Source organism: Puntigrus tetrazona, chromosome 8 (assembly GCF_018831695.1).
Source record: "Puntigrus tetrazona isolate hp1 chromosome 8, ASM1883169v1, whole genome shotgun sequence".
Lineage (NCBI taxonomy): Eukaryota > Metazoa > Chordata > Actinopteri > Cypriniformes > Cyprinidae > Puntigrus > Puntigrus tetrazona.
Window position 1 is genome coordinate 18,035,476 of NC_056706.1, and position 21,228 is coordinate 18,056,703.

Below are 21,228 nucleotides of genomic sequence, written 5' to 3' on the forward strand. Positions count from 1 at the left end.
GTTATTCTTTTTCATAGACCGACAGTGAACGGCAACCAGAGCATTTTTTTATTTTATTTTTATTTACATTCAGTTTTGGCTTCAAAATGCTTGGAATATTGTGTTAAGATTGCTAATATGTTACTTTTATAATATTATTTAGCGGTGCTTTTAGTTGGTGGTTTCGGCCCTGGTCCTCATTTACTTTCGTTGCATGGAAAACGGCAGCAAAAAAACGACATTTCTTATTCCAGGGTGGAAAGAAAAACTGACACGAAAGCGAGCAAATGCTGACAGCGTATATTCATCTCGGGCTGACCCTCTGAGATAAAACACAAATAAACGCGGCATCGATGCACAGAACTGTACCAACTGTATGCAACGGGTGAGGATTAATGTCTTAAATTCACAATGTTGGTACCATATGTTTATGTTCCGCTCTAATTACATTTGTCCACTGCAGGCCCTTAAGTGTGTGAATTAGATAGAATGAGTGCTATGAGTGGGGCAGACGAATCAGGCACATAAATTCACACAGCCAAGCACCGCTTACCCACAATCCTATTATGACATATAAATCTCCAGAAGATCTGGCTAGTCGTAGAGAGCCACTTGGCAATGTGCAGTGGCCTTTTACCACCTCTCATACATGTCAAATTAGGCCATACGGCCAGATAAATCTGTATTGATCTAAGACGGGCCCCCCCAACAACCACCTGCTCACGCTGCACACAGTCAGCGTTTATGACTTATTCACGAAAGAACACATGGATACGGGACAATTTGAAAAGATTACTACCGTGTCTTATATGGAGAACTGAAATCCCACCAAACCAATCAAATGTGTTTTAAAACCATGTGCTGGTTTCAAATAACAGGAAGTAGAAACGATGCGCGTTTCGTGCCATTTTAAGGCAGAAAATGATCTCTTTTCGGACTGAGAATCCGTAAAAGGTGAGAACTCCCGCTTTGCCGCACCTCTATTTGTGAAATTGTTGTTATAGCGATGGTGATATGCTGTGCTGATATGGGCCTCCCCTGGAGAGCGGGTCGGAGCGCTTTCATCAACAGGTGTCAGGAGAGAGAACATGGCACAGAGAGGGACAGATCGGGTTCAGGGCAGATTTGTCGAACATAACCCGAATCGCTAAAAAAAAAAAACTATGAAAATGAAAGCGCAAATCAGAGGAACCTGGAATGCTACTGGGAAACTAAACAGAAGGTTTAGAGACAGACCCTCGTAGGAAAAACCAAGCACGTAGAAACATGGCTTCAAAATGGAAGACACCGGGGATGCTGCAAAAGTCCAACTTTGTTGTGATAACGTTGGGAAAATGCTTTTTAATTTTCGTGAACTGTCAGAAATCAGATGCAGGTGCTGCAGCGGAAAGGCAGTCCTACACGATTTTATTTTAACTTTATTTTCATTCTGATTATTGTCCCTTGATGTTCATTAATGCCTGCTGAAAATGAATGAATTCATTCATTTATGTATGTGTGCAAGTATTTATCAGCTGCTAGCAGCCTGCTATTATTATTGCTACTATTGTTATGTTGTTTTTCATCATCGCCACCACAATCATCATCCTCATCGTTGTTATTATTATTCACGGTAGGCCTGCTCTGTTTTTATTGTATCATTGCAACTTTTGTCTGACACGCTGGGTATTGATTCTTTAATAATTTTGCATGCAATAAACTTCGTGTGACAAAAACAAATGACAAGATAAATAAAGCAATGCTCTTTAATAAAAATGAATGTTCGACAAATAAAGCAATTTTCACAGGTAAATAAACAATAATTAAATGATCAGTCGATCCCTCAAACAGACGCGGGTCGTCATCTTTAACGGTTAACGCGATCGTTTCGGTTCTGATGTCGTCCTCGTGTCACGGAGGAAGGTAATCCACTGACTCCCGGTCAGTTCTCGAGGGCTCCCGTGTTTCACGCCGGGACTGGACCAAGAGAGAGGTGGAGTCTTTGGGCTTTGAGCTCTAACTCACCCCATGCCAATCCCCCTCTCCACACTTTCTGCCTCCTTTCTCGCACCGTACTCGGACGGGATACACAGCCGCGCAATGGAGTCGGAAGGCAGCCAAAGTAACCTGTCCTCCTCGGACTCGCCGCACGACCCCTGGTAAAGAACCTTCCTCCGGTCTCAAAACTTACATTTAAGAGCGCCAGGTCGAAATCAATTTTTTTAAAAAGTAGCTCAACAAAGAGGGAAACGCGTTTTGGCGGTGTCCAGCGCACCTCTCATCCACTCGGATGAGTTTCACTGAGAATCTCTGCCGTTATTTGGGTCTCGGGAGATCTTCTTGACGCGGCTCCGCTGCGTCTTTTCGCTCTTTATGATTCGTACGCGGACGCGCGGCACTTGTTGATCACTTGTTTGTATTGTTTTCACAGTAAAATGTTCATCGGTGGTCTGAGCTGGCAGACTACGCAAGGTGAGTAACGCTTTACTAGCATAAGTATCTGCACATGTCAGACGGAGAGACGGATCTGATTCGCATAAAACACTGAATTGCCGCCTGCTTACGGTCTAAATGAATCCCAAAGGCATTTTCAAGCAGCTACAGAGTCTACGGTAAACTTACAACCTGCCGATCCCATGCAGTTCAATAAGATCTCTCTGAGATTCCTTCAAATCGAGCGGAAATGTGAGAAACGGCTAACAATTGGGGAAGATTTAAGATGGTATGAAGATTTAGACATGTATGCATAGTGTTTCACTGCGTGCAACTAATAAGCAAGTAGCTCTGAATGAAAAAAAAAAAAAACCCCTCTGCTGGGTTGCTCTGTAATTTGGCTTGATCCTTTGTGCAAAGCCTATACAACAGGTTTAGTTGAGTGAATGGAGAAAGTTTCACCAACTGCTGTCATGCTGTAGGCTGTCCCCAGTATGTAGGACACATTGTTGTTTTGAATTACGCTGAGGTATTGTTCACGGCACAGAACTCCTAATAGCCTTCCTGTCATCTGATTCTGCCAGCTATTATGATCATTTAATAGATGAGCATTTTCATTAGACTTTATCAGCTTGGCGGGCACTGGCTTTCTGTAACTAAAGACCGCATCTGTCGCTAATATCTGTTAGCCTTAATTTTAGAGTTTTTAAAACAAAGCAGATCATCTAAATTTACATAAAAAGCCTTGTATATTGCACTACGTGATGATGACCTCACCTTGTATTTCACAACAACTTCTTAGATCATCTCCACTGATGATGTCATCCATTCAGTGTTGATGCCATCAATGAATAATCTTGGTTTTCCGTAATCTTGTTTGGCTCCTCGCCTTTGACGTTCTGAAATAATTCACCTTCTCTTGCTTTCTCAGAGGGTTTGAAGGACTACTTCTGCAAGTTTGGTGAAGTGAAAGAGAGTATGGTGATGAGAGATCCGGTTACAAAACGCTCGAGGTAAGGGAACAGCCGACCTGACTGGGAAGCGACAACAAACATACAAAAGCTTTTATTATTGACCGTATTGTCCGTTTTCCACAAATGGGTGGAGGTGTTGTAATTTTCATCTCTCTTTCCATTAGGGGTTTCGGATTTGTCACGTTTGTTGACCAAGCTGGTGTGGACAAAGTCCTGGCCCAGTCCAGACATGAGCTGGACTCGAAAACCGTGAGTTTTTATCATCATCTAACTGCGTCTCCCGGGGTTGCGTTGACTAAAACCGCTTCAGATACACATTTTCATTTAGTTTATGTAGCTTTAAGGGGTTTTAGTGCAGTTTCAAATAAATAATTGTTCGAAATCGCAGATGCTTGTGAGGTTTCATGCCTCTTCACGTAGGGTTTTGGTCAAACAATTCGGGAAGATTTGGAGAGAGAGAGAGAGAGCGAGAAAAAGTTCCCATCTCAGCCGTTCCTCAATGAGGTTGTCAGGGAAGCATTCCTATTCTGTGTCAATTGCTATGGTAACTAGGGGACCCGAACAGGGTATGCTGGGAGTTGCTGGGAAGCCTTTGTGGTGCCTTGTCTCAAGAGTGCTCACCAAACACATTGGACTCAAGCGGAATTCAGATTTTTTTTCCCCCAGTGGAAACGAGTCCTAGAATCCTGTGATGCTTCGGTGCTGTTTTTCTAACAGGTGTACAAGGATTTTTAGGCCTTGTTTATGAATGACATTCATCGGATGAATGAAATAGCCGTGATTTTGCAACAAAACGGATTAGTAGATTCGGCAAGAGTGCTAGAAATAGGAAACTTTGAGGCGAGGTTTTGTGTTGCGGTGCATCTATTTGTGAGAGTCTTTGTCGCTGTGCAGAGCAGGCGGGTCCTGGGACAATGGTGCCCGTTGGTTACCATGACGACAGTGGAGTCACCCCACAGGGGGTCAGTGGGGAGGGAGCATGAGGCCCGAAGGAGAAGAAAAAAACTTTCTCATCTCTCTTTCTCTCTCTCTCTCTCTCTCTCTCTCTCTCTCTGTTTCTCTCTCTCTCTCTCTCTCTCTGTCTCTCTCTCTGTCTCTCTCCCTCTTCTGAAAGTTTGCACCAGTTCCTCGTTTGGGTGAAAAAGCACCTCTCACTATGGCAACAGGTAGTACGCGGCAAACCACAACGAAACTGTGTGTTTCTGTGCTCAATAAAGTCCTCAACACTGAAGGAAAGGGACTGGAAAAGCCCATCGGACTCAATGAAACTACAGCAAGCGTTTAGAAAGTGTCTCTCAGCTCCAGTCTTCCACAGCCTGGCCGCTTGTGCTGTTTTCTAAGTGCCTCCCCCCTGAGAGAGAGGCAGGCAGAGCCAGGGGAACATGGAGGCCTTTGTCCTGCTTTACCTCTATGACTGTGCCCCTGTGAAGGTGCCTTATGGCTGCTCGCCTGGGCCGACTTTAAACTGGAGATTAGCTTAACGAGCTCAGCGATGGGGCGGTGGAGGAGGGGAGGCCAGGAAAGAGAGAGAAACGTGTGCGGCGCAACTCATAAAAATCACAATTTTAAGTCAGTGGTCTTGGGACGCGCTGTTAAGCGCTCTCGTGGACGGAGCGGGCGTTCTGTGTGCTTGCGTGTTTGAATGTATGTGATTGATACACACCGCCAGCGTTCTGCCGATTGACCCTTAAGGATTGACCTGGTTAGATAAGTCCATTGACTTAAAATAGTTTTGACAGGGGTGGTAATTTTGACTGTTTAAGGACACGGCGCGGTCTGATACTAATTAGACCTATGCTTTTTATTGCGTTTCAGAAATGATGCACGTGTTTTTATTTTTAAAGAAAGCTGTGTCATGCGTTCGTGTTTGCCCAAGATGGAAATTTTGTGAATCAAAGTGTTATTCCCAAAGCCACAGAGAAGTATTGACAGCGTCTGAAAACACCCTTAAAGTAAACACGAATATCAGAATATCAATACAAAGTGTGCATCTGCTGTGCACACTTTAGTACTGAAGTGTATTGCGCTGGGAGTCAAACTTAAAAAGAGGTTTTGACTGTAATATCGAACTTTGGGTCAAATAAGAATACAAAAAGAGTACATATCAGTTTCCAAGATAAAAAAATATAGGTTCTTAGAAAGGTAGTCTTTCTGTTCATTTCGCTTTCAGATGGTTTTAAAATACTTTTTTTTTAACTTAAGTTTAACATAAGTTTCGATTTAAAAATACAAATTTCTACCCCAGTTTAGAAAATGCTCTCCAAGTATTTTTCTGACATCTTCAATACGTGTGAATATACACATCTTAATCAGTATTGAAAAAAAGTATTTAAAGTATTTAAGTTTTTATTTATTTATTTATTTACCTTTAATTTAGCGGATAAGCTTTTTAAACATTTTAAACGAGCAGTGAAGCAGATTTCTCAAAATGTAATGTAAATAATAGTAATAATAATGAAAATGTGAAAAAAAAAGAAAAAATTAAATTTCTATTTTTGTTTTCTTCATTATGATATCTGGACAGGTGTATCGCCCCGGTATATATTTTAAGAAATTAAAACCGTGCTTACAGTAGAAATGGTCTAATAATTGTATAAATCACATTTTACTGTTTAATACTGACTTAAACAAATGAAGAACCAAAACATGTAGAAGTTGAAGAGGTGTAACCTCATGTCTAAAAGTAATCTGTAAAAAAGTCTGTAGTGGTTAAACTTACAATCCATTGTATGTAAAAATACATACTCACATTTCATATCCATTGTATGCATTTTATCTAATAATTAACGGACAAATAGCAACTGCCATTTCTTTGAACCACTGTGTGATAAAATGCGAAAGATTCAAGACCAAGAACGAGTTTGCTGGTTTTAAGACCGACCGCTAATGTGAATGTATTCCGTGTCTCTGGTGGTTAAACGTACAAGCCCCTACTGAATCCATTACCTTTCAGTGTCTCTCCACTCTCCACTTGGTCAAAACCAACTCTATTGACAATAATCTGTTTTATGTGACCATACATTTTATCCTCAGCTTTCCTCTCATGTGCGTCGTTGGCTGTATGTTGATTTTGTTTGTTTGTGTGTGTGTCTGTTTGTTTGTTTTTGATTGTGCACAGGAGTGGTGCGGCCTCAGCAATGTTGTGGACCGGAGGTGACTATCAGAGTAGTCTAGAAACTATAGACATACTGTAAACCGTAGCCTCTGCATCAGATCTCTGTTCAGATTAGCTTAGCTTCTTCATTTTACTCTCTAGATTCACAAAGAAACTCTCTTACTTGTAGTCTGTTGTATGAAAACAAACGGGCGACTCTGGTGAACTGCCGCAGTTTACCTCAGAGCTGCTAGCTCTTTTAGCGTAGCTCTATTTCGAACCCTCTCTCGGACAGACTAATCATTATTGCTGCTAGCGCTGTACTGCCTTCACTGTCTTCTAGAATTTAACCTCAGTACAGCATGAAGTAGACTAGCGTTTGATAAATAGATGGACTAGACCATAGACTAATATAGAGTATCTTGAGTATCTGTAATCTAGTTTGTCTGCTGTGGCAATGGGTGCTAATCAACATCGAATTTTTTCACACGGTTCATAATAATAAAACAATCCAATGGCATATTAAACTGTTGTTGCTACATTTACACAAGTTTAGCCTTTTAGCAACTTTAACTGTGTTTTAAGTGCAAATATATCAAGGAGCTGGATGCTATTTTGAATTTTTCACAGCTCGTTTTCCGGAAGTAGACACCTATAAGCAATATTCAGATTTTTAGAAAGAAAGAAAAGAAATAGACATGCAAAAACAAACAAACACAAACAAACAAAATATTTTGTTTGGCTGTCAAAAGAGTGTGTGGGTCAAGGATGCTTTTCGTCTCGAGTTTCTGTGCCTTCTTTTGTTTTCCGGCCACTCTTCTTCCAAGGAAACACGGTTGTGGTGTTTCCGAGTGTTTTTCATGTCATCCAGTGATGTTTACAGGAAAGCTGACCCTTCTCTTGTCCAGTCACAGGTGGCCATGACAGCCTCTCCTGTCTAGTCGTACTCATCCGTTTCCATTTGCCTCTCATAGAAACCTGTAAACTTTTCTCCCTGTTTCTCTGCGAACGTCACACTCTCTGATTTAAGGGGTGTTCACACTGACAGCAACAAAGCGACTCCCAAGTATGCCGGTCACATGAGCGGCACTGACCGCTGGCGAAGACTAACAAATCTTTTTATTAATACTGGCTTTGAGGAAAGACTTTACATTGATCAAAAAAGACATTAAAGACACTTATAATGTTACAAAGTATTTATATTTTTGTTCAGCGACGTATCCTAAAAATACTACAATATTAAGCAACACTACTGTTTTTAAAATCAGTAATATTAAAGAATCGTTATAATGTAATATTGTTCTAATCATTTAATAAATTGCATTAGAACGATTTCTGACAGATCATGCCACACTGAATATTGGAGATATGATGCTAAAAATCCAGTTTTGCTATCACAGGGATAAATTGCATTTTTGAATTGCAATAATATTTCACAATATTGCTACCTTTTCGCAGCTGCATGCAGCCTTCTTAAGTCTTAAAAGACTTCTTTGTAAAAGCATTGTACCAAACCCTTAATCTCAGTGTTTATTTATATGCTTATATGCTCAGTTTGTATAGCACTTTCACTTCCAAAATAAGTCTTTTTTTGCATAAACAAACTGAACAACTGAAGATAAATAAATGAAAAATGATTTAAAAATGATTATTATTAATTGTACAAAATAATACATATTAAGTCTATTTCAGTTTAATGCTGCATATAGTATTTTTTCTATAGTCTTTTTTTACATATTTATCTGTTATCAGGTGTTCAAAAACTACAGCCAATTGCGCAGGCAACCAGTAATAATAGGAACTTCTGCAAGTGACCAATAATACAACAACCTGGCAACATCTAGCAATGAAATCACTGTCAGTGTGAATGGAGCATCATTCTCTTCTTAATAGTCAGTTCTCTCTTTAGATGGATCTCCATTTCTTTTACATTTCTCATCACTCTTGTCCTTCTCTGAACTCTGAACTCTGCATGTATGAATGTACCATCATTCTCAGACAGTAAAGTTAATGCAGGGTGCAGTCAGAGCCTTTAAAACACAGAGGCAGATGTCCCTGCAAGCGCAGAGAGACACCAACCGAAACCAGAGCTCAGAGGATGTGAGCTTCTCACCGATGTTCTCATTTATAGTCCTGGGTGTGTTGGTGTCAATCTTCCTCTTTCTCCAGAATTTCTAAACTAGACCTTCTCCTCTCAAACTCTTCTCTAGATTGACCCGAAAGTTGCCTTCCCGCGACGAGCCCAGCCTAAGGTATGTGCCCGACTGGTCCACTTGGTCAAGATGCTTGATTTTATCCAGCTTTTTGTTATTTTTGAAGATCATCTCGTCATTCTCTCTCGCCGTTTTTCAGTTGGTGACTCGGACAAAGAAAATCTTTGTTGGAGGCCTGTCGGTGAACACTACTATTGAAGATGTAAAGCAGTACTTCGACCAGTTCGGAAAGGTAAGTCATCTTTCTGTAAAACAATCGAAGGGGGTAGCAGGGTGATGAAATAAAATGATAAGCCATGAGAGTACCCCAGTGAAAAATAAATATACTAAAACGCTTTTAAAATACATTTATGTCATGCTAATTACCTGAATGCTCCAAATACATTATATATATACTTAATGAAAATACCCCACAATTGCCCTTTTGGTGTATACTGGTGTACTTAATGTCTGCTAAATTAGAACAACCAGCCTAACTTTACACTTAATGCACTTTCATTGTGCAGAAGCAGTGCAGAAGTCAATCTAAAGATGCTATTGCAAATATACTTTAGGTACACTTGAAATGTCTTGAATTTTAAGGCAATATTATTTAAAAATCATACAATGCTCACCAATAGTGACATTAAAATACGTTTTAGGTTTAATATTAAGAAGTGTGTATTGTCAACAAGTTTAACTCCAGAAAAGTTTAAGTATAATTTTTCTATCTAAGTCTCAAGTGATGTCTGTATGTCAAAAGATTTGAACTGTACTTAGCATGAAAAAAATATATATATATATATATATATATATAGCACTTTTTACTAGGCTTATAAAAGGGATATGAATAAATATGAATAAATACAAATATATATATATATATATATATATATATATATATATATATATATATATATATATATATATATATATATAATCAATACAAAAGTTACTTTTTGAATGCAATATCATTTTGTATTCTAAAAAGTATTCTATGCTCACCAAGGCTGCATTTATTTGATCAAAAATACAGTAAATTTGCAAAACATGATTAAAATTGTAATTCATTTTTATATTTTAATGTATTTTAAAAATTCCTGTGATGGTAATGCAGAACTTTTAATGTCTTTAGTGTGACATGATTTTTCCGGAAATCATTCTATTATACTGATTTTCTGCTCAAGAAACATTTTTTTCATTAGCCTTATAAAAAAAAAAAAAAAAAAGTAAAATTCAGAATTTGTTTATTTTTACTTTAATTTAATGCTTTAATTTTTTTTTACATGAATCATCTTACTTGACCGTTAAACGTTTGGAACGGTAGTGCCAAGTACACAGTCACCGGTGTCTTTTATTATTTCTTTTTTATTTTTACAACATCAAACGTGACTCATCCAATCCAAACAGTAGGAAAGAATATTTTTTCAATATCAATACAAACAGAAAAAATGTAATCAAGTAATAATTCTGAGGGTTCGACAGAGGTGTGCTGACTGAAATCTGAGCCGGGTTTGGTGAGGAAGCATGAAAGAGGGAAGAAGAAAGGCTCAGGGAGAATGAGAGAAGGAGTTGGGGTAGAGTTTGAGAGTTTGAAGGGGTGAGTTTTGTTTGCAGGGGAAGGTGGGGGAGATTACTTGAATCTGAATTAATTTGATGGAACAGCTGCTCCTGCCCTCAGCCCCCCCTCCTGCCCGGTTACCACGGTGACCCTGCCCATCCATTGTCCCCAAGTAATTTAGCGGGCAAAAGGTTTTGTGTTTGGGGTGTGTGTGTGTGTAAGAGAGAAAACGAGGGAGAGAGTGTGTGTTTAGGGGGAGGACGGACGTTCATAACTGAAGTAACACAACAATGCATCCCAAAATCTGACGGGCTTCTGTAATAGATCATCTGATGCTTCTTTGCGTCGCACTTCAGTCGCACATTGTCGGTGCGAAACCCGGGCAGAAAATAATTCATCATCCTTGAGCCGTACTTGAGTGTGGAATGCAGACAGAGAGAGAAAAAGAGAGAGAGAGATGATAGTCGCAGCCACCCGGGGAAGTTGCAGATTAGTTTGCCTCACTGGTCACTTTGTGTTCTGGCCTGGTTTGAACAAGGGATGGAGAGAGGGAGCGACGGAGAGAGAAAAACAGACACCACGATAAGAAGCACACAGAACAAGAAGGGACTCCATTTGTAACTCTATTAAAAAAAAAGACGCCAGTTGAGATTTGAAAGGTTATTAAATATTTTCGTCAAAAGTGAGAAAAGCTCTCCGATTTTTACTTGATCTGACCTTTAAAGGTGCGCTCGGGAATTTCCCTCACGTTGCTTTTGAAAACGTTAACATGTTTAACAATTCACGTACGCCTGCATGAGATGAAGACTATAGTCAATAACAGCTGCTTTATTTGTATCACGAGGCCAGACTTATGTTTGGTTTAATGCTGTGCCTCTCGTCACAATTAGGTAGCCACTTTAATCCAAAGGAACTTGCGTTGCACTCAAGGTAAACATTTTATCAGCGCTTGCTCTCCATGGGAATCAGATCTTTGTCCCTGGCATCGCTGAGCTGCAGGGATTCAGGAATTCACGTGAAATGTTATTGCTGAAAATCACATTTTTGCAGTAATATTGGTAACGTAAACCGTTGGTTTTTGTGAAAAAGTGTTGCATGTAGCAAACACAACACAATGATAATGCTGACAATATTAATTGAACATCAATGAAATTGAATAAACTATAAACTATATTCTTTAAATTCACATTTTTACAATAATATCGGTAACTTAAATGTGTGATTTTTTTTTTTTATGTTTCAAGACTGCCATATAGGAAAACACAACATAATGCTGAATGACGGAAAACAATGTAAAATTGATCAAACTAAATTGAGAATTCATAAATGTTTACTTCAGATTCACATTTCTGCTATAATATTGGTAACTTGAAGGTTTTTTTTTCTTTACGTCCAACACTACTACAACAGTGACGAGTGACAGAAAATTAAATGTGCATGAAATGCATTAAATTACATAAACACTTAATTTTAAACAATATTAACTATTTTATAACGTGATCCACCAAAATTTTAGCAACGGAAAATAAATATATAGTATAATATAATATAATAGTATATAATGAACAGTTTTTTTTTGTTCTGGTTTTCAATTAAATGAAGGCAAAAATAATATTTTTGATATATCGCTAACTTATACCCTATACTACACTATTAGATAGAGTTTTTCCAGGCACATGAGTAAAAGGAAATGGAAAAAGGACACAGAGAGTGTTATTGGTCTTTTAGTTGGTCTTCACCAAGAGACTGTGAGCGTGTGCACACATCAAGTGTTGATTGGTCAGGCTGTCCATTTCTGTTTCATCTTCTATGCTGAATATAAAACAGTTTTCATCCTCTCTTCCTTGTTGACACAAAGACCTCGAAGTTTGACCTTCACCTTTGAACTTGAGGTTAAAGCTTGTCGGTGTGCTCACACCGATGCACTTTTTTTGCACGCATAAACACAAGACAAATACACTTTCTCCCTTCCTACTCCCTTCCTAATCCAGCGATATTGCAGTTAGCATTCCAACGAATTAACTAGTTGGCACTGTTTTAAATGTGCACTTGTAGTGTACTTCAAACATCGGCCAAAGTATTACTGAAATACAAGACAGCTTAAGTGTGTTTTAAGAGAGACTATTTCTTAACACGCTTAAAGGGATAGCTCACTGAAAAATGTATCTTCGAGCTGTTCCAAACCTGTATGATTTTCTTTCTTCTTTTAAAAGCGGGAATTGGTTTCCATAGTATTTATTTTCCATACTGTGGAAGACGGTGGCTACAGTAAGCTGGGTAAAAAGCTAAATGTTAAAGACTCCCTCCCAGCTTCACTTCTCTAAAAATCTAAATTAAATCAAAGATTACTCATCCTGCACTTCAAACATGATGTAGCTAAAGCTTATTGGCTTATTGGCCGTCTTAAAAAAGAGAGACAATGTCCTTTAATGTTCCCTCAGACATCCTGTTTCAGCAGGATATACGTCATACAAGATTGAAACTGACTAAAGCGGTAGATAACAAGTAATTTATTTCTCTTCCTCTCCTACAGGTGGATGACGCCATGCTTATGTTTGACAAAACCACCAACAGACACAGAGGTAAATCGCCCTTTCTCTTTATTTCGTTGAAAAACCGCGCAGACAGTCTCCTTTCTTCCTAAACCTGCTCCAATCTGTCTCGGCCTCTTCTCCATGGCCCTCCATCCTGTACTCTGTAGGATAAGCGGTAGGTGAGGAGAGAGATTGAGTAATTAGCGTGTTCGTTAATCAGGGTTTAGGCTAAAACCTCGTTAAGCGCCCTTCCCTCCCCCTCGCTGGTTCGGCAGCGCATCGATTATGACAGCTTGCATGGCTTTACCCGAAGCCTTTCAACCCAGCGGAGAGGTGGAGGAGATGAGACACATGGAGAGACAGACAGGAGACTTGAGAAGAGAGAAGCAAGTTTTATTAAAAAAAAAAAACAAAAAAAACTAGCGGATCGTTTTGCTGAGAAAATCCAGCACTGTTTGCGGTGACGTGACTTCTAAGGTTTAAAAAAGAGTACAGGTCACAGGAAATCTGTTTAATTACAGTATTAAGGGTGAACCTTAAGGACGCAAGGACATTCACAAATATTTAACTTCCAAACGGAGAGGGTACAGGAACAAAAAAAAGCACATTAAATTAGTTTTTCCAAACCATATATATATATATATAACATTTTAGTTTTTATATAAATTTCTATTAATTTTATGTATATATATATATATATATATATATATATATATATATATATATATATGTATATATATATATATATATATATATATATATATATATATATATATATATATATATTATATATATATATATATACAATTATTTTATTCAATAAGAATGTATCTGAATTTTACAAATAATTACAAATTAATGTTACAAAAAATATTTAAAGGTGGTGGTGATTATATCAGAAGGCGCTTTGATATTTATTATAGTATCATTGTATTTAGTGATATCGTTCCGGTATTTACTACAAGGTCAGTGAAAAGGGAAGTAGAATTTGCTTCACCTGAAGCCCAACTGAAGCACACGCACTTTAGATATTGTTTATAATGATGGCTGAAGTGGAAACCCGAATGTAAACCACGGTCTGGACTCTTTATTGCTTCAGGGTTCGGATTTGTGACCTTTGAGAATGAAGACGTGGTGGAGAAAGTCTGCGAGATCCACTTCCACGAAATCAACAACAAGATGGTAAGAATTCTTATCCTGAGACACCGTTTAAGACGCACTGCTACAGCCTGCGTTTGATCGACCCGATAACTTCCAGGTGGAGTGTAAGAAGGCCCAGCCCAAGGAAGTGATGTCGCCCACAGGCTCTTCAAGAGGTCGTGCTCGTGTCATGCCCTATGGGATGGACGCCTTTATGCTCGGCATAGGAATGCTGGGTAAGAGTCTAGATTACGAAGATGATTAGAGTTTAAAGCATAGAAGGGGCTCTTCCGCCCTCTGCTGTTCAGAGTCAAAAATGCATTCAATAAAAATCCACAAACACACAAACGCTACACTTTCATTCTACTACACTAACTGATATCAGTTTGAGTTATCATATGACCGTTAATAATATTTAAATAATCAATTATTTATTTTACTCGTATAATTGTTATATAGCTTTGTTATTTACTCACAATACTTTATCAATAGACATTAATTTGTGTCGTATTTTTTTTTCCCAGGTTACCCAGGGTTCCAGGCAGCAACATATGCTGGTCGCAGCTATACTAGTCTCACACCAGGATACACGTATCAGTTCCCCGGTAAGACTCCATGTCCAGCTCATGCACTCTGTGGGTCCTTTTCACACGTTGAAGCATTTTTTGCAGATACTCAGATATTATTAAACATTGGGTTTTTGAATCAGGAAAGGACTGTTTAGCAGTTTATAAATAAGCAACATCACAGAACTATATTCATGACTAACTAAAATGGTAAAACTGCATTTGTGACTTATAGTGGATTCAGGCAGTTCATATTAAAAGTCATTAATTGTAATTGAAATACTGTGATTTAATTAGATTTTAGTGATACAGCACCACAAAACCAGTCAGAAGATCGTGTTCCATTAAATTTCCTAAAAACGTTTTAATTCCTAAGCACTTTAATGCGATTTTCTCATTATTTAGATTTTTTGCACCCTCAGATTATAGATTTTCAAAGAGCTCAGTTAATCTAGGCCAAATATTATCCTAACACACAATACTTCACTGTAAAGCTTTATTTATAATGATTTAGAAATCTCACTTTCAAAAACCTGACCCTCATGACTGGTTTTGTTGTCCATGGTCTCATATATTGCATTATATTGTATGTACAGCACCGTTTTGGGGGTCGGCGCTATTTTAAAATGCTTAGAAGTCTTTAATGCCCCCCGAGGCTGCATTTATTTGATCCAAAAAAAATGCATGCACACCAGTAATAATGCGAAATATTATAACCGTTTAAAACAATTTTTTTTGAATAGACTGTATTCCTGTGATGACAAAGCTGAATTTCCACACACAGCCCCTCAGAAATCATTCTAACGTGTCGATTTGCTGCTCAGTTAACATTTTCTCATCACTGTCAATACCGCTTGTTGCTTTTGTGAGGGCGCAAAAACCCATAGAGACCCGCGGCTGCTTGTAAATCTCAGAGAGGCGGTCTAAGTAGCGCCCGTCCATGTGCGCAGCGTGAGCAGCACTTGTGTGTATGTTTAAACGGCTTTCTGTGTTTATCTCTATTCTAGAATTCCACTTAGAGAGGACCCCCCTTCTGACATCACCCCACCCCCCTGAGCTCACAGGTTAGTTCCTCTATGAGCTTTACAAGCAGCTAATGCACGCGGCGCAGTGTGATCTGTGCGCCGTTATCTCGCGTCTGTGACAACAGCACCCAGGAAATCCTGCACAACAGGCGCATTATCAGAGCGTCAGTTCTTAATCAGTGCGTGACGCAGGCACTTTTCCTTCTTGACACTGATTAAGCTCTCTTTCCTGTTTGTTTTGCTTGCTCTTCGTGCACGCGGATGTTTTTCGCAGCCATTCCTCTGACGGCGTACAACCCCATGGCGGCAGCCGCAGCAGCAGCAGCTGTGGTCAGAGGTGCGACAGTTTTGTTTTTTTCTACATCCCACACATGCCCCGCTCTCATAAGAAAACACGCTCCGGTGGATGGCCTATATAGCTTTGAGATTTCCTTTTAGTGAGAAGCGATTGTGGAATTTCATGTTGATTTGTTCTGTAGGCTCAACTCCTTCTCGCTCAGCTGGGTTTTTAGGTACCAGCAGCCCTGGGCCGATGGCAGACCTGTACGGGACGGCCAATCAGGACTCAGCCGTCAGTAGCTACATCAGCGCTGCAAGCCCCGCCCCCAGCACCGGATTCAGCCACAGCCTCGGGGTGAGTCAGTTAACTAACACGCCAAAAACTAGCAAAAACACTTTCGGTCAGTGAAATGTTGCTTTGGCAAATAACTTCATAAATCAGTTGAAGCTAAAGTACAATAACTAAAAATAAAGTATTAGAAAAATAATAATAGTAACACTTTATTTTACGGTTACACCTATTATTCGCTTATTACTCACATGCATAATAGCCATTTATTAGTGTTAATTAAGCACATATTAATGCCTTATTCTACATCCCTAATCCAATAACTAAACTTAACCACTACCTTACTAACGAATAAGCAGCAAATTAAGAATTTATTTGAGGAAAAAGTTAACAAACATATTTTATGTGGTAAATAACATATGTGATAACACATGGCAAAATTGCTTAAACCACATTTTAAAATGAAAACTGATAATATAAAAATTAAAGCTAACAAGTACTATATTAGTCCTATAAATAATGACAAAATAACACTGAAGTGAAAAAATACATTTTGAAATGTTCTCTTGGTATCCGTAAGGTTTAAAAACAAAAAGTAAAAAAAACATTTTCAAAAAAACAAAAACAAAAAAAACCCATTAACTGAATGACTCTAAAAACATCCTGTGGTGTAACCATACACAGTCATGAGTATCTAGAAGGCAAATTTTCAAATATTATTAGTCATAGTTCTAGGTAATAATACTTACTGTTATTTATTATAAGTTGTTATAAATATTTGTAATTCAATTGTAATTAAAAACACAATTTTCATGTAAGAAGCGCGTTCAAGTCATTGCACATCTGAATTGCATTTTAGTCGATTTTTAATTTAAAAAAGGATGAAAGAAATTTAATAACTTTTGTTAGATCAAAATAAGCAAGTTATTCCTGTTAGTTTTTTAATGCTGCATTAAAATGCATTTTTTTCTGTTTACAGGGCCCTCTGATTGCCACAGCATTTACTAACGGCTACCATTGAAATGAGTGAGAGGTACAATAGTATTCACGGTTCTGACGTCTTCCCTACATCTTAAGGAAGGGTTTTTGAAGTACGTGGTGATTTCAATCGAATATAACGGATGCACTCTACGTGCCGCAGGGTTTTGTTATTTTCTCAAGCGCTCTGTTTTTGAATGGTTTTAGATGAATCGACCCTAAACTGCTGGAATGTCGGCTGCAACACTATTAATGTGATGTGACATATTTCCTGTTTTATGAATTACTGTCACATCGGTCTTTAAACTAACCTCCTGCTCCTCTTATATAGAGCTAAACCTGTAAATAACTAGTTCATTTCTCGGTTTAAAACGCTAACAACTTAAGTGTATTTTTGTCTTAGTTTTATTTTTCTCTCTCAGTTCTTGTTCAAAGTTTTGTCCTTTTTTTTTTGCGACGGCATTATGTACATGTAGGTTTGTAACTCTAGAAAAGCGTTTTCATTTTAAAAGCATAAGAGCAATAATATGTGTCAAAACCATTTGGATCTTTGTAGCGTATTTCAGACACATTTGGTACATTTTCTACTGAAGAATATAGTGCGACGGGATGTCGAAATGTATATTTTGTTAGTTTTGCAACTGGATTCATCGCATTGATCGTGAAAATAGCGGTAATTATAAGGAGAACATATTTCTCAGACTTAGATTCAACCTTGTTTGTGTAAAATATTGTACATACTATCTTTTTGATCTGGAGAGATCTGTCAGCATGATTAAGAGAGATTTTTACACTCAAGAACGCAAACACGTGATATTCTGTGTGTCCAAAAATGCTTTTGTTTCATGATTTGATGAACTTGAACTTTTTTTTTTTTTTTTTTTTTTTTTTTTTTTTTTTTGGTGACAGAAGGAAATGTGAATGATGCTACTGTTGAGTGAGTGTGTGTGTGTGTGTGTGTGTGTGTGTGTGTGTGTGTGTGTGTGTTTGAGAGTGAAAGCATGTCCGGTGCTGTCATGATCTAATGTATTATCTTCAGTAAGATGTTTTAAAATGTGAATTGTAACCCCTATTTCCACGCTGTTATGTTGCTTTTACCAAGTTTATATTCATAACACGATTCCTTTAATCTCTTTTAGAGGTTTAAAGTGTTCATTGGAATATAAATACGCTTCAATTAACTGAAGATTCTGGTACCGGTGAGAAAAAAAAAAAAAGTAGCAACACTAATATAACACTTTTTACGAAGTAAACAGTATGGCTGTTATTAATTGAAAGTTTTAATGTTTCTCGTTTGAAGCTTGACCCTCTGAAAAATGAAATAAAAAAAATTTCAAAGTCAATTTGGGGAATGCCGATTCAATTATTTCAAATTGCAAGACTCCTACGTGATATAAAACGGCATGAGTCACGTCTTTTTTGGTTCACCTGTGGGTTCAGATCATGTCAAATCGCCTACGGAGCTACTGATTCTGTCTTCTGAGAGCAAGCGCTGAACTCCCCCACACAGAAATCTGTTTTCAAGGGACATTTGTGAAAATATACTGAAACTAAAGATTTTGCTCAGGATGAAACAGCGTTATCTTGTTGTTAAAGCATATGACTAGGGCTTTTACCGTCAAGTCCCTGAATGGGGTTGCGTAGGCAGCAAAACTTATCTATCTTTGCTAAAAAAAAACATCCCTTCTGTTTATTAAAGAGTTAAATTCTTGTAATTTCTCGATTATTGCTACAAAACGTGCTATCAACACTGTCGCGGTAACCTTAAAGAGATATTTTAACACACAAAATATAGTTTTATTGATATAAATAATTTATTTGATTAAGTGACTTTAATATTTTTGACTTGGATGTTAATTTAGGCGTCAATATTTTCAGTCAAATATTGTTTTGTGTGTGTGATACGAAGGTTAAAAAATGGAAATAAAACTTTGCACGCATTACATTTTCTCTCTTTTTAAATTTCGTTTTATCAGTTTGTTTCCTATAAAGTAATTTCATACTATAACAGTATCTATTCGGTGCACTTATAGTATTAAAAATTCAACTACTGGCAAATAAACTCGCGAAACATAATTCATGCATTTTTGCGAGGTTGCACGTGGGTTTGACCGTCACCTTTTGAAGAATGAAAAAAAACTATACGCATGCACTTTGAGCCCACAGCATTTAACATTTATCTTCACAAGCGTTACATGAAGAAACAAAGAAAAATGCACTTTTACTGAAATGCATTTACTGAACTGGGCCGGAGAGGACAAAAAGCTTGAAGTGCCAATAAAAGACCGTTGATGACAGTCATAAGCAAGGTAAAAGAGATTACAGTGTGAATAGAATTCAGTCAAATACTGCTTAACCTTCATCTTTTGGTCCTTTCTTTATGTGGACCTCAGAGTATGTGACTGATTCCTCGGTGCAGATCACTGAAGTGAGTGTCACAGCTGGACAGTTCTGAAACAAAGTCATAACACAATCAAATAATAATGGCACGTGGTTACGTATGAAGTGGAGAAAACAAAACTGTATTTGCTTTCTGAATTTTTAACATGCAACAATTAACCAAGCATGAATTAAATACTGAAGGCTCCTAATGGACGTCATTTACCTCATTTCTTGATTTCACGCCGTCTCGAGGAATCTTTAATGCTGCATAAACAACATGAGTGTCCGGGCACTGTGATCCGCCGGTAGCGTCGACCTAACAATTAAATAACTTGTTTGAAAACTACAATGCTACTTTTCTCAATAACCATCACCTCTGCCAATATTCACAAGCAACTGGAAATATTTTAACTTCGCTCACCAGGGCTTCTTTCGCTCTAGGTTCTATTCTGCTGCGTCCTACTCAAAATAAAAAACGGTGAGACAAGCACACTGTGATAAACATTAAAGTTTGACAGTTGTTCTTACCTTTAGAACGTATGTGAATAACGCAGGCAGTGCAGATGACCAGCAAAATAAAAGCCAACCCTGAAAGCACCGACCACCTTACTGTGTCTGAATTATATGCGATTGGTGGAAGTGTCCCAGGTGTGAGATCTGGTGTTTTCACTGCTTCTGCCGTGAGAGAGAAGTATACGTGTTTATCTTTTGGATTGTCATTACAACTTTTTAAGTTCCAGATATTGTTGGATGCAATGACTGTTGCATAAAAATCGTATAGAATGAAAATGATAAACCAAGTGCAAGATAAAGCTCACCCACATATAAATACGTCCCATTTCCATATTCAACAGATCCAAGTGTAGGTATATCCGACTGAGCTGTGCAGTAATAGATGCCACTGTGATGTAGACGCACTGACTGCAGCTGCAGCGTTGCGTTAAAAAACACAGATCCATTTACAGGAGATGGAAAAGCAGACAAAACAGTTTTGCTCACTGCTTGATTATCTCGCAACCACTTAACCATGACTCTCTGCACGCTTGAATTAGTTTTAATATGACAGGTGATTGTAACATCTGCTCCTTCTTTTGTCGCAATCTCGGGTATCTGACACACAGACGTGCTCCATGCTGCATCTCCAGGTACCAGACCTGAAAAGAAAAAGAAAGTTGATAATTACAGTTTTTGCAACTCTGACAGCATCTTGACATTAAATCGTGCTGTCGAGGAGGAAAGCGTGATATTACCTGCGAAACAAACGGTTGTGAAGAGAGCAAAGAGAGCTGTGAGCGTCATTTTATTTAAGCTGCAGAGACGGCGGGTTTCTCGCGTCAGCAGAGGCAGCTGTTTTTCATTTTTCCTGTGTGGTGTATCCTGCCGTTTGAAACAAAGCGTCACCTTATCTGCACGAACTCACACGATACGGTAACACCCACAGATAGGCCACTCGGGCTCACACCACAGCCTGAGTCAGTGACTTTTTTTTTTGTCAAATGCGCACGATTTATTTAACAAATTGATTTGTTCAAGAACGTTTCGAAATGCAATTCATATCGCAAAAAACTTCAATGCGCTTAGGGCGCGCTTTTAGTTTCTGTATTAAAGCAAATTTAAAGATTTGTTGGGTGCATTAGGTCAAAAAATTTAACTGCTCTCAAAAAAAAAAAAAAAAAAATCGAGAAAAAAGCCAGAATTTCTTCAAAAGAAAAAAGGATTGAAATATATTTCATCCTTGAAAAAAATGTTTTAAAAAAAATATTACATTTTGGAAATAATTTAAATAAAATTGTAACACGCGCTAAGCAATATTAAATGAGTAC

At 38.1% G+C, this 21,228-nt stretch overlaps 2 protein-coding genes across 3 annotated transcripts; one reads left to right on the forward strand and one right to left on the reverse strand.

Annotated features, from left to right (window-relative positions):
- The first annotated feature begins 1,764 nt into the window (after positions 1-1,764).
- msi1b (musashi RNA binding protein 1b) lies at positions 1,765-18,366 on the forward strand. Of its 2 annotated transcripts, none has more exons than XM_043246061.1 (14): positions 1,765-2,117; positions 2,390-2,430; positions 3,323-3,404; positions 3,530-3,614; positions 8,670-8,711; positions 8,812-8,904; positions 12,746-12,794; positions 13,846-13,928; positions 14,005-14,122; positions 14,411-14,491; positions 15,460-15,516; positions 15,752-15,814; positions 15,978-16,111; positions 17,025-18,366. In XM_043246061.1, exons 1-14 carry the CDS (start codon positions 1,987-1,989, stop codon positions 17,064-17,066), a joined length of 1,101 nt encoding a protein of 366 aa, XP_043101996.1. In that variant the 5' UTR covers positions 1,765-1,986; the 3' UTR covers positions 17,067-18,366. The 2 variants fall into 2 exon arrangements, with proteins under 2 accessions (XP_043101996.1, XP_043101995.1); XM_043246060.1 differs by having other exon boundaries at positions 1,766-2,117; positions 15,957-16,111.
- On the reverse strand, positions 17,884-20,802 carry si:dkey-63d15.12. The gene is made up of 6 exons (XM_043246062.1): positions 20,656-20,802; positions 20,224-20,559; positions 19,934-20,080; positions 19,827-19,864; positions 19,629-19,721; positions 17,884-19,474 (listed from the first exon to the last, which is right to left on the reverse strand). The coding sequence occupies exons 1-6, from the start codon at positions 20,702-20,704 to the stop codon at positions 19,376-19,378; spliced, it is 762 nt and encodes a 253-aa protein (XP_043101997.1). The 5' UTR covers positions 20,705-20,802; the 3' UTR covers positions 17,884-19,375.
- Between the last annotated feature and the right edge of the window lie 426 nt (positions 20,803-21,228).

Bases quoted from the DNA above. Each gene is read 5' to 3' on its own strand.
- msi1b (XM_043246060.1), top strand. From the start codon at position 1,987: ATGCCAATCCCCCTCTCCACACTTTCTGCCTCCTTTCTCGCACCGTAC. The intron at 12,795-13,845 runs GTAAATCGCCCT...TTATTGCTTCAG, and splicing joins AACCACCAACAGACACAGAG to GGTTCGGATTTGTGACCTTT. The intron at 14,123-14,410 runs GTAAGAGTCTAG...TTTTTTTCCCAG, and splicing joins GCTCGGCATAGGAATGCTGG to GTTACCCAGGGTTCCAGGCA.
- si:dkey-63d15.12 (XM_043246062.1), bottom strand. From the start codon at position 20,704: ATGACGCTCACAGCTCTCTTTGCTCTCTTCACAACCGTTTGTTTCGCA. The intron at 19,865-19,933 runs GTAAGAACAACT...TATTTTGAGTAG, and splicing joins TATTCACATACGTTCTAAAG to GACGCAGCAGAATAGAACCT. The intron at 19,722-19,826 runs GTGAGCGAAGTT...TTTAATTGTTAG, and splicing joins CTAGAGCGAAAGAAGCCCTG to GTCGACGCTACCGGCGGATC.